A 12,924-nucleotide genomic window follows, 5' to 3' on the forward strand; every position below is an offset into this window, starting at 1 on the left:
GCTGCCCTCTGTACTTCCCCTTTCTATCTCATCTCCTGGGATACCAATAAATAACCCCCTTTTTTCTTTTTTTTTCTTTTTTCTTCCAATATCACTTCATTATTTTCTTTGTGCCTCTATAACTCTTAGGGTATGTGTTCTGGGTGCCAGCAGTCACTGATGTGTACAGGCAAAGCCCTCTTTTTCAGCCAGGCACAACACAAACTGGACTACTACTGCTTCTGCTGCTACTTCTCACCTTAGAGAACTCCCTTTTCATGTGATAGATAGGAGAGAATGAAATAGGGGAACTTAGCAAATAGGAAACATCAAATCACATATAGTGGCAATACTAAGTCACTATCTGAAGCAGTGAAGGAGCACCTGGTGGGAAGGCAGAGCCAATCCAGGGGAGCTCAGGTGCATGCAGTGGAATGCAATGCACCTGAGTGACTGGAAGGGCTGCAGCCAGAATCCACCCCTTTTTAGATCTCATTTTAAGCTTGGCAGTGGATGCAAGGGCATCTCTTGTTGGAGCTCCCTGCCTACTTCTGGCCTTTCAAAGGTAAGTAGCTTTTTTTCTTTTATTTCTGCATCTGTGGCTTCTGCATTTGGGCTCATTCTCATTTGCTGTAGCCAAACATTTTTGCCACCCTGCTGTTATCATCCCACTATAGCATTACATTACAACACACCCAAACACATCAATTCCCCCAATGACCATGCACAGAACTTTGTTTGAGCTTTTGTAAGTTCTGTAGATGCTCTTAAGTTGTCTTCTGCAGGCCCTGGCCAGCACACAGCCCTCCATTCTCCTTCAGTGCCTATGGGAGGAAGAGGGTGGAACTGGGAATTAGCTACACCTAGAGCACCAAGCAGGCAAAAGGCAGTCAAGAGCTGGAGGAATAGGTTATACTTTGATTAAGTGCTCTTTCTCTCCTTGTTTCTTGTCCTCTGTGTGTCACACAGCTTATTAACTCCTGATTATTTCCTCAAGGTGCAGAAACTTATGTCATTAGTTAATGTAGGAGTATCTGGCAGTTGTCTCTGATTTCACACAGCACATTCATTTCTTAACATCCCTTTTCCTCTCCCCCAGCTCTGGCATTTGCTGCACAAGAGGGATGAAGTGAAGGAGCAAAAGCCCAAAGGGCCTCTGGTGAGCATTGATGCCAGGCCAGCAGTGCAGGGGATGAAGCTGGAACCAGGGCACTTGGGGCCAAAGCCAATGGACATCTTTCCTGGAGGCACAAGGAAGGAGAAACAATAGGACTTTTATCTTAACTGCAAAGCTTCAGCAGGTGAGGGGGGGGGAAACAAAAATAAAAGCACCCTATGTGGTAGATAGCAGTCATTTCACTTAGTGCTGCCCCTTGAAATGCATTTAGCAGCACTGAATAGAACAGCGTTGAGAAGGTTATGCATAATATGCATAGATCAATTTCCATGCATTGTTTAACTTACTAAATCTAATTCTCTTTTCCACCCACTACTCAATTTAATTTCCATGCATATAATGGATGGAATACAACACTCCCATGCCAGAGGCTAGCAGAAAGTCCAGGTAGAGGTCAGGTGAATGTCTGGAAACAAAACAAATTACAGGGAATGCTGATTGCTTTATTACAGCTTGTATCATCTTGTTTATAGAAGAAATAACTTCTCAAGTGATTGTTAATGATTTTTAAATGTTTTCACACTGTTGAGGTAACAGAATTGCTGTCATGATGAAAGAGAAACATAACACAACCTCTGCGTGTCCTTGTAAAATTTCAGTGGTTTCTTGGTGACAACCACAGTAATTAAAGCTGGAAAAAAGAACAGTATGTAAACCATTTGCACTGAGTCATAGCATGCAAATATTTTCCTTTTCAATTTGAGCTAGCATGAGTTTGGGCTCTGCCAGAAAGCTGCTTTGTGTGCTTTTGTCATGGGTGGTGATTGCTTGGTTTTGTGCAATGCAAGAGGGAAAACAATGCAATTTGGGGTTTTTCTTTTGAGGAGTTGCTCAAAATCTACTGGGGGAAAAAAAAAAATCTAGGAAGACATGTTCACTTTTTCAAGAATAAAGATTTACGTTTCCCAGTTCAGAAGTCAACTGTCATGTTTTTCCCCCCTTTGTACTCTCAGGAAAGTGGAAGAGCAGTGGAAACTCCTCATGTACACACTGGCACAGGTTGCCCAAGGAGGCTGTGGATGCCCCATCCCTGCAGGCATTCAAGGCCAGGCTGGATGTGGCTCTGGGCAGCCTGGGCTGCTGGTTGGTGACTCTGCACACAGCAGGGGGTTGGAACTGGATGAGCACTGTGCTCCTTTGCAACCCAGGCCATTCTGTGGTTCTGTGTAAAAAAAACTTTACAGTGGTAACATGCAGTACACCACTGGACTCGGAAGCCTCCAGGTGTGAGTGGGTTTCCATCACGCACTGACTGCAAAACAAGGGTTGGATGCATTAGATTTATCTCTATCTTATCTGTGAACTGAGAGATGTTTTAAGCTCTGTTAGTAATCTCAAAGTCTTTCATCAGCCATGTGGGTAAATAATTGCCTGCCCATGGGTTTCTCTAGGCTCAAGATGGTGTGATGCTGAGGGTAATCACAGCAAGGGCATTTTATAACCTGAATTCAGTTTGGCAGGTTCCCTGGCATGAGCATGTACCAAGTTTTCCTTCACCTGCAGGCCAGCTTGGTCCTGTAGGACATCAAAACTCATCAGGACCTGCCTCGTCAGCAGGGAAATCAGCCCATGAACTTGTAAAGCAAAGACATGCTGAGATGGAGCTCCCTCCTGCAATAAGCCTGCGTTGTTCACTGTGGGGCTGTGCTGCTACAGGGGAATGCATCATCCCAGTAGCTCCTCTCTGAGATATGATGGCCATACATTAGCACAAGAGCGTCGTATATTACCTGAGAGAGCTGTAGCTCTCACACCACGTTACGCCAATCCATCACTGAAGCAAGCTGTTGCTTTAATGATGTATTAGTGTAATAATCTGAGCAGGGCATACCAATGATATATTACTCAAAAGATGGCACCATTTTATGGAAGCTAGGTTCCAGGAAGATATTCAGTGTAATTATAGGCTGCTGGCTGACTTCTAGTGGCAAGAAAGTCAGCCAACGCACCCAGGATACAGTGGGAACTGCTTTCCCAGTTGGGGTTGGAATCACCAGTATAGAAATGGGCTTTCTGTTCATCTGGTGGTGAATGTTCTCTTCTCTTAGCTGCAGTGAGTCGTTTTAAATCTGTGCTGGTCACTTGGTGGAAAGGTCTAGATAGCAGTTACCCTAGGAATCCCTCTTAGTACAGAGCAGCTTCTTTCTAGGCCCAGGTTTCTGTTTCTGCTGTTCTCTATGAATAGTTCTTCCATTTTGTGATTTGCATTAGGACAAGGGTAACTATTTCTTGTAACTCACCCTTAGAAGTAATCTACATTTATCTTTGGTTTTGTGTCGTGCTGTGAGACTTTGGTGCACTGATGGTGAGACGTCACTTGGCTCAGTAAATATGGGAAGAGGTTAATTTTGCCCTCTTGACTATTTGATTGGTAAGAATGCATTTTATCACCAGAAGAAAACTGCTTGCCAAATATTACACGTTTATAACAGTCACTGTACTTTTGCAGTATACAGTTGGCACTGTTAGATCCCAGCTTTCCAAATCCCTGCTCATCTTGGCTTTTTACAGGAGCAAATTTAATCGTTCCTCAGGAGAACAAAATTAAAGCATTCGAATAGAGGGAAAACAAACAAACAAACAACCATAGGTTGTAGAAAATGATCAGGTGAACAATACTTCTTGTTGCCTCTGACTTCTGTGAGGCAGTGAGCTGCGTTTCTGACCTGGATGTGATCTTACAGGGGTTGGCACACCGCAGCACCAGGAGGAGAATAGAGCTGAGCATCGCCTTTCAAACGAAGGGCGATAGAATAATGGAACAGCCTGGGGGAGGCTTTAGCTCCTTTGATACTGATCTTATTTTTTATTTTTCCCCCCCAAATGGATGCATGAACTTATGTTTAACGTTATAATACCTATAATAATAATTAAATTGCCAGTGCTTCTCTCCAAGGTCTCGAAGTGACTTCACAGACAATTAGTCCCGCGAGGCTCTAAGTATTAACGCCGTCCTTTGTGCGGATGAGATCTGAAGGAAAAAGAGCCTAATTGGCTGAACAAAACCCATTAAAGTAAATGGGATGTAGGACCTGTGACTTTGAGTCTGCTGGCAGTGACTCAGAGCAGCAGCGTGCTGACATCCCCAGCCCTTCTCCATCCATCTTTCTCTCAGGCTCTGGTGCTACAAATATCTGGTATAGAAGAGGAGGGACAGGAGTCACTCTGTCACTGTAGAAGGAGAAGGAAAAGCCTTTGAAGAGGTGAGGAAGTGGGCTTTGTGGGATGTCAGGACCATAGTGCAGCTGATGTAAAAGCATTTTTCTCTGAAGTAACGTGCCTGGCTCTTTCTGTAAGATACACTTCAGAGAACAATTGATCTTGTTTCTTAGCAGTTACACCATATACAGAGAAGTACAGCCTAAAGTAAATAAATCTATATGGTATATAGCCAGGATCATCTTTTCCAAAGCAAAATCGTAGACTTGCTGAACCACAAACATGATCTTAAGGTGATTTTTACAAGAAGCAATGGCCTAAAACTTGACCATAGGAAGTTCCATGCAAACGTGTGGAAGAACTTCTTTATGGTAAGGGTGATGGATCACTGGTAAAGGTTGCCCAGAGAGGTGGTGGAGTCTCCTTCTATGGAGATATTGAAGACCTGTCTGGTTGCCTACCTGTGTGATCTATTGTAGGGATCTGCTTTAGCATGAGGTTTGGACTGGATGGACTCTTGAGGTTCCTTCCAACCCCTGCAACTCCGTGATTTTCAATTGCTGGAATCTTTGCAGGAATTGCACATACAAAATGCATTATATTAACTTACTTTGCCCTGGGGGACCGTAATTTTTTATTCATCCTTAACGTTATTTGCTTGCAATTTGTATTTTTATCACATTGGAAAGTGTAATAGAGAGCCTAAAAACATTCTAAATCCCCAGCAACTCCAATCAGCCCCTAGCTCGCTTTCAGCTGTGCACAGCTTCAAACCATCCAACAGCTGCCTGACTTCTGAAACGCTGCTGAGTTTCAGGTGCCTGGTTATCCCTTCCCTGTGCTTTGGCTGGCAAGTTATAGCTGTTCATAATGTGCAATACCAAAAATCTCCTTTCACTGAGGTTTTTCTTAGTGTCAAATACCTTTGCACAGGAGCAAACTGGGTTTTGCAAGGCAACAAATCCCTCTTAGTAATGTGTTGGAGACAGGGCAGCTGGTAGTAGAAGGTTATGAACCTGGAAGTGCTAACATTGCTCTATGTGTCAATGAAGTTGGATGCTTTTTAAATGTGGATTTGTTTATGTAACAGCTTGAAAATGAAGACTTAAAGGTGAGCAGTTAAAAGTACAAACGCTGTTAAGCAAATCTGTCGGTAAGAGGACCGGCATAAAACTTGATACTGCATACTGAAAGCAGGTAAGCTAGGGCTCCAACCAACATTCAGAGTCATTTGAGAGCAATTGGTTGGTGCTAAAGTGAATGTATCTTTCAAAGAAACACAAACAGCCAGCAGAGAATGAAGCTGTCTTACAGCTCCAGCTGCCCCCAAAGGAAGCCAGGAGCCTGCAAGGCTCCCCTCAGTGCCCTTCCATTGGATCTTAGAATCGTTAAAGCTGGAAGTGTCTGCTAGGATCCCCAGCCCACCCCACCATGCCCACTGCCCGCATCCCTCAGTGCCACATCCCCACGGCTCTGCAACACCTCCAGGGATGGTGACCCCACCAGTCCCTGGGCAGCTGTGCCAATGCTCAACTGCTCTTTTGGAGAAGATCAGCAGGAAAAGGACAAGGAGCCAAAGATGCTCCTCCCAGTCGCTCCCAAGAAGAAGTTTCCCATTATTTTGCTGAGCTTTGGGAGGAAATCAGAACAGGGATGGCTGAGCAGCTCCCCTCCCCACCCATCTCACTGGCTCCTGGCTGGCAACGCGCCCCGTGTTCTCTTTGATGGATGGCCTTCCCAGCCTGGGAAATAAATGGGCTTTGTCCACAGTCCAGCACAGCGAGTCTCAGCCCATTTGAGAATAAATCACAACGCATGATGTAAACACTTAGGCTTTCAAAAACAAAACAGGTCCTCTAGGAGACATGTTCTGCAATGTCTTTCCATTAAACATGAGTTTTGCAGTAATTAATAGCCTGCTTAGTAATGGAAGCAAAAAAAATAAAAAGGGTTTCTCAAGGGGTTTCTTTGCTCTCTATTGCAGCAGAACAAGATGCTCACAACTTGCTGCGCCTTGTGCAGTGGAACAGCTGCAGGGCAGCCCATGTTTGACACCGATCTCCTGTTTAGACCAGGTGAGCGATGAAAAGATGTGCCTTGGAAAAGCAGAATGTTGCAACCTGCTTGTTGCCTGTATGACCATAACCATTTCAGTTCTGAAGGGAGCACACACAGGATGTTGTGACACACGTGCACAAATGGTGATGCTCCAATTCCCCACACAGCAGTAGTTCCCCCTGGCAATGCCACCAGTAGAGACCACAGCATTTCAGGGAGGTGGTTGGAGTTGTGACACTTCTGTGTGCTTTTTGTGCTCAGTGTGGACAATGAATACTTTGGTTTCTCCATTCTTGCTGTCTCAACCACAGGAACTGCCTTGCTGCTGAAGTGGGGGGTGCATATCCCTTCCCTTTAGGTGCTAACGTATGGGAGATCTGTAGTAAGGGGCATATATCATAAATAAGCAGTCTCCTTATGTGTCATTAATGATATTCTTTCCATAAAATTCATGAAACAGTAATTCTTCACTTATTTTTCCTCAACCCAGGCAATGTTACGCTGAAGGCAATGAAGGCAAATGTTACGCTTCCAGAATTCAACAGACCAAGGATGCTCCATATCAATAGATCTGAACACCATTAACTCAAAGGGATCTTTCTACATGGGATCGCTAATGAGCTGAAATAAAATAAGAAGTAAAAGTGAAAGATAAAGTGTTTAGTGGACAAAAGAAGATCAATGCTTGAATGCATGTTTCACTTTCTTATAGACAGACTTTCTGAATAGTTAGACTGAAAGAAAACATAATGAAGGAATGTGTGATCTTACCACGCTGTGAGGGCATTAGTGCTGTTTGTGCTGAAGCTTTTGCTGCCCAAACCTTTGGTGTATGCAAAGTCTATTGCTTTGAAATGCAAATAATGGAAAAAAACGCATACAACATTTAAAGACTGCTTACAAGAGTGGATAGTGATAGGATGAGGGGGAATGGTCTTAAACTGAGACAGGGGAGGTTGGGTATTAGGAGGAAGTTTTTCCCCCAGCGGGTGGTGAGGCACTGGCACAGGTTGCCCAAGGAGGCTGTGGATGCCCCATCCCTGCAGGCATTCAAGGCCAGGCTGCATGTGGCTCTGGGCAGCCTGGGCTGCTGGTTGGTGACCTGCACACAGCAGGGGGTTGGAGCTGGATGAGCACTGTGCTCTTTTGCAACCCAGGCCATTCTATGATCCTATGACATTTCTCTTGTGCAATGTGGCTGCAGAAAAGTGTTGCCTGAGCTCTTGTGAGTTGGAGAGTTAACTAAATTAGAATATGTTGTGCAATCTAAATATGGCAGTCTCCAGCAGATTTGTCTTCCTATGAGATACATATTTCAGGTTTAAATTATCTGAATTCTAATTTTAGAGTTAATAGAATTAATTGCCATAGGCCAATTGTCTCAAGCTTGATTGGCTCGAAAAATGTCCATTAGTTAGATAATAATTGTCACAGCAAACGAGCAGAGCTGCGTGAAGTCCAAAGTAATGTTTGGGTGGGCATTCATGGTGTCTGATGGATTTCCTTCTGTTTTGCTATGATCCGAGTAGTTCACCTCCAGTTATTTGCTGTTTCTCACTGTGTGTTTATATGTCAGCTGCTCCCACTTCCTTTTAGTTGAAACAATTAGGGTGGCTGGTAGTGGTATTTGATATGGGATCTATCACACTTCTTTTCTGCTGTGGTTTTGAGGCATGGAGTAGTTTTCAAGGTTGTAATTTCAAGGTATGAGAAATAAATATGGGGGAAAAAAAATAGTAGCATTGATATAGAGTGCCCTGAGATTCAGTGTGGTGGCTTTGCTCCTCTGAAGCTGCTCTGCTGAGAGGGAGGCAGGCTTCCTTCTGCAGGCTGGGTCTTGTGCATGCAATCATAGAATCCTTAGTTGGAAGAGACCTCTGGAGGCCATCCAGTCCAACTCCCCTGCAATGCACAAGGACACCACAGCTCCAGCAGGTTGCCCAGAGTCTGATCCAGCCTGGCCTTGAAGTCTCCACGTATGGGGCATCCACCACATCTCTGGGCAGCCTGTTCCAGTACCTCACCACCTTCACCAGAAAAGACTTTTTCCTTATACCCAACCTAAATCTGCCCTCTTTATGCTTGAAACCATTTCCCCTCGTCCTATCACAGCTGGCCTTGCTGAAGAACCTGCCCCCTTCTTTCCCTTAAGTTCCCCTTCAGATGTTGAAGTCACCTTTCGCTACAGGTGTTGTGACCTTTTAAGCCACCTTACCAAGACAATAAGGGGCAAGTGGTACCCATATACAGCACTAATTATGGAAGTGCAGGTGAGCGGGTGGCCACGAGCGGTTGTCACCCACCACCCCACACACCTGGGAGCAGGCTGGACCTGGCAGTAATGATGCCTTTAGCAAGCCAATTAAGCCGTGCTACTTGATGAGGATGTACTACACAGCTTGCAAACGACACGGGGTCAGCAGTGCTTCTGTCTCTCACGCTTGCTTGTTAGCACACCTCATTTCTCGGGCTTTAAGCCGCCTAATTGGATGTTGCGGCGGCGGGAGGAGGGAGGAAGGTGGGAGTACTGAGGGGAAAAGCAGCTCCTGGAGCTCATCAGCCGCGATGATCGCTAGATGGCATTGCAAGCACACCGTTACCAGCGATGGGCTGGCGGCTGGGGATGGGGATCGAGATGGAACTGGGGTTGGGGCTGGAGATAGGAATGGGGCAGGGCTGGGGTTGGGACTCAATTTAAGGCCTGGATTGACTATAACCACAGAACAGCCAAGGATGCTCCTTGGTCACGCTGTCATCATGCTTTTTATCATGAGATTTTGGTGAAACTCTAAAGGAAGAGAAGAGCAAAAGTTGTAAAACGATACACTTCTCATAACAAAACTACTTTTTCCCATGGGTTCTATATCATGAAGCAGGCAAGGAGTTACATTTGGGTAAGACTGCTGCTTTCTGATACGGAGTTTTTGTGAAACAAGCAGTCAGTGCCACCAAACACATTGGGCACGAGGATTTTTATGCCCTGTGGTGTCAGCTTTACTATGGAAGGCAGAAGGTAATGAGCTCCCTGTAGCAGTGACACAGAACACATTGTGACCTGAGAAGCGGGAGCAGCCCTGAGAGCCCTTTGGGCTGTGCATCAGTGTGGGATCAGCCAGAGAAGGGAAGATAAATAAAGGCAATGTCTGGGGGTGGATTGCTGAACTAATTTCATTGCAGCAGGTCCTTTACTTTGCAAATAGGCTTGGCATAAGCCTATGTACCTATGTAGGTGCTTAAAGTGGGCTATAATGCTAATACAGATGTATGTAAATGGGTTATAACACTCGTATCTCTATACAACATAGACAACCTATAACATAGGTTATAACCCTCCTGCCCCAGGGCATAAGCTATCCACTGCCCTCCATTAGGAAGCAATCTGACCCACACAGCAATTCTTGCATCTCCTCTGAGAAGGCATCTCCCAGAGAAAGCACGTGGGATCAGACAGAGCTGCCAGGGGAATGTGAATATTAGGCACACAAAGGGTACAGTGTATGGTTTAGAAATAGTTCAAACATAAGCATGCTGCTCAAAGTGCAAAGATCTATTGGTACAGGTATGGGAAGCCACCTCAGTTATTTGAATTCCCTACCATGGTCAGGAGCCCATTTACCTTTACCTCTCTATAACTACGATTGCTGCTAAACCCACACCTTATTTCTGTATGTCTCGGGAATGGTGTGAAATTTCTAAAAGATGGATGGATTCTAAAGCGAGAGAATGTTCAGAAATGCAACTGAAAATCGAGTTTTCATCAATTTACATCTTCTGGCAGAGAAGAACAATTGTAGATGATTTCCTTCTCACTGCTTTATCAGTAGGAAAAGCATAACCCAAAAGAATGTTGTTACAGGAGAACAAGAGATGCAGAAGCAAAGTGTTTATAGGATGTCAGGCACGTGGGTTGGCATCGACCAAAGCAGAGTACAAATTCAGCCCGGAGTTTACTACCAGCAGTACGAAATGAAAGCAGTTCCAGCTCTCGCAGCAGGGTGAGCAGACAGCCCCCGTTCATCGGCGTGCCGCAGCTCTGCCTGGTGCTGGTGGGCAACCTGCGGGTGGGCACGGCTCCAATTCGGGATATTCAGCATTAGGAGCTCACGTGCCTTCGTGGCAATCCTAGCAGGGGCACGGCATGGTGCGGAGGGAGGGGTCTCCGGGGGAGAGGACACGCGTGGGGCGGGGGCGGCCTTCCCGCCGCCGGGCTCGGGGCAACGCGGTGCTGGCGGAGGGGCCGCGGGCGCTATTTAAGCGGGCGGGGTGCGGCCGCGCCGTCGGGGCAGGCGGCTCGGTGCCGGGCTGAGCTCGGTGCCGCCGGAGCATGCACGCCTTCGGGCCTCCCGCCGAGCCGCCCCTCGCCCGGGAGCTGCTGGACGCGGCTCTCCGCCCGCCCGCCGGCGGTCCCTACGCGTGGCTCGGCGGCCCCGCCGCCCCCTACCCGCCCGCTGCTCCGTTCCCACCGCCGTGCCCCGAGCGGGGCTGGACGTCGCCGCTCCCGCAGCACGAGGGTCCCCGCCCGGCACGGCCGCCCTACTCGTATTCGGCGCTCATCGCCATGGCCATCCACAGCGCGCCGGGCCGACGGAGGACCCTCAGCCAGATCTACCAATACGTGGCCGAGAATTTCCCTTTCTACAAGAAGAGCAAGGCGGGCTGGCAGAACTCCATCCGACACAACCTGTCCCTCAACGACTGCTTCAGGAAGGTCCCGCGGGACGAGGATGACCCAGGTAAGGCGGAGGGTGGGGACGGGGCGGGCGGAGCGGTGCTGCCCGTGGGTCGGGGCCGGAGCGATGGGCGCCGCACCTTTCCTCTCCCATCTGCAGGTAAAGGCAACTACTGGACGCTGGACCCCAACTGCGAGAAAATGTTCGATAACGGCAACTTCAGGAGGAAGAGGAAGAGGCGTCCGGAGGCCGGAGACGGCGGTGGGGCTGCGGGGAGCCCCCGTGTGAGCACAGCCCCCGGGCACGGCCAGATGCACTGAGGTGGAGGAGGAAGGAGTGTTTTTGCGATGCGTAACTGTACATTTCTGTAGGTCTATAAATAGAGAGATGAGAGAAGGAGTGGGATGTGTGTGTGCTTAGGGTGAAGTGAAGGCGGGAGGGCTGTGGGAAGCGCTCCCTATTGGGACTCAAAAGCATCCAACGCACGAGTCATGGTGGAACGTTCATAGAATGGTTTGAGTCGGAAGGGGCCTCTAAAGGCCGTCTGGTGCCACCCCCTGCGGTGTACAGGGACACCCACAGCTCCATCAGGTGCTCAGAGCCCGGCTCCTGACCTTGGGTGTCTGCAGGGACCGCTGCCACCTCTCTAGGCAGCCCATGCAGTGCTTCACTGCCCTCTCATATCCAGTCTAAACTTCCCATCTTTTAGTTTGAAACCACTTCACCTCGACCTATCGCAACAGATGCTGCTGCTAAAGAGTCTGTCCCCTTCTTTCTTGCAGCCCCCCATTAGATACTGAAAGGATTCACCATGATGTGAGCTGGGTGGGATGGTGGCTTTCCCTCCCCCTTGACAAGAGCAGCCTATCCCAGCCCTGCCCGCTGACCTCCTGTCCCATGGATGCCCAAGGTGCCTTTCTCTCCTCTTTCCAGGTGTGCAGCTGGGATGCCCTCACTGCAAGGCACAGCTCTCAGTTGTGGTTGGGGTGGTGTTGGGCTCACTGAGTGGGGAGGGACAGCGGGACGTGCGCCTGGAGCTGGGCATGGCTTGTGGGGCAGCCAGCCCCACATCCTCTATGGCATTTCTGAATAAAACCCCTTTATTTTCCCAAACACAAAAGATGATCTTTGTGTCAGCCCGTGGAGCTGATGATAATTTATCCAAAGAATTTCAGATTTAATCGAGCATCCAAAATGATGCTGGATCCCTGCTGAGGAGCCCTTTAATTGCTGGGTTTGCTGCTGGCCCCCACGATGAGTGCTTGCAGGGTGCTGACAGCCTGTGGTGCGCGTGTCCCCGTGCAGACCGAGCTGTTTGTTTAAAATGCCTCTGGTTTACCCACTTTGTCACACAGACACGGAGTTTCTGTATCTTTACGAAGCCTCAAAACGATGCGACATCTGCATTTTTATTAAATATCTGAAACAAGAGGGTTTTGGCCACCTGCTCAGGGTGTGCTTCCCCTGCCCAGCTTTCTGTTTGTTCTTTGGGTGTCATGGAGTTTGAAGAAAACCAAACTGAGTTCTATAACCTGTCGCCTTTCCCTTCTGGTTCTGTGTCCTCCATCCCACTCCTTGCTTAGGACAAAAATTTATCTAACAACAGTGTTATTGCTGTGGTTGTTAGGAAAACACCCCTGAAACAGAAAGCTAGGGTGGTATTTTTTCCATTATAAGGGAACTGGCCAAAAGACAGAGTAAGCAAACTGCATGAAGCCATAAACTGTGTTGGAAATGCAAATCCCTGGTAGAGAGCCAGCTGTGTGATCAAAGCTTTTGATGGTCCATTCAGTAGTAAGTAGGATTACAAAACTTCTGGTTTGCAAATATCCAAATTCAGTAGACTGTAAGTAAAGGCAATAGGCAACTGTACTTATCAGT

The 12,924-nt window shown here is 47.5% G+C and overlaps 1 protein-coding gene and 1 long non-coding RNA gene across 2 annotated transcripts; both read left to right on the plus strand.

Annotated features, from left to right (window-relative positions):
* Positions 1 to 1,082: 1,082 nt before the first annotated feature.
* On the plus strand, positions 1,083 to 7,003 carry LOC122175907. The gene is made up of 3 exons (XR_006177561.1): positions 1,083 to 1,280; positions 6,300 to 6,390; positions 6,864 to 7,003. It is a non-coding gene; the product is annotated as an uncharacterized LOC122175907 (long non-coding RNA).
* A 3,694-nt stretch (positions 7,004 to 10,697) lies between these two features.
* FOXI2 (forkhead box I2) lies at positions 10,698 to 11,427 on the plus strand. The gene is made up of 2 exons (XM_042863569.1): positions 10,698 to 11,106; positions 11,203 to 11,427. The coding sequence occupies exons 1-2, from the start codon at positions 10,698 to 10,700 to the stop codon at positions 11,361 to 11,363; spliced, it is 570 nt and encodes a 189-aa protein (XP_042719503.1). The 3' UTR covers positions 11,364 to 11,427.
* Positions 11,428 to 12,924: the final 1,497 nt, after the last annotated feature.

This window comes from Lagopus leucura, unplaced genomic scaffold, assembly GCF_019238085.1.
Source record: "Lagopus leucura isolate 7727_CA_CO unplaced genomic scaffold, USGS_WTPT01 Super-Scaffold_741, whole genome shotgun sequence".
Classification (NCBI taxonomy): domain Eukaryota; kingdom Metazoa; phylum Chordata; class Aves; order Galliformes; family Phasianidae; genus Lagopus; species Lagopus leucura.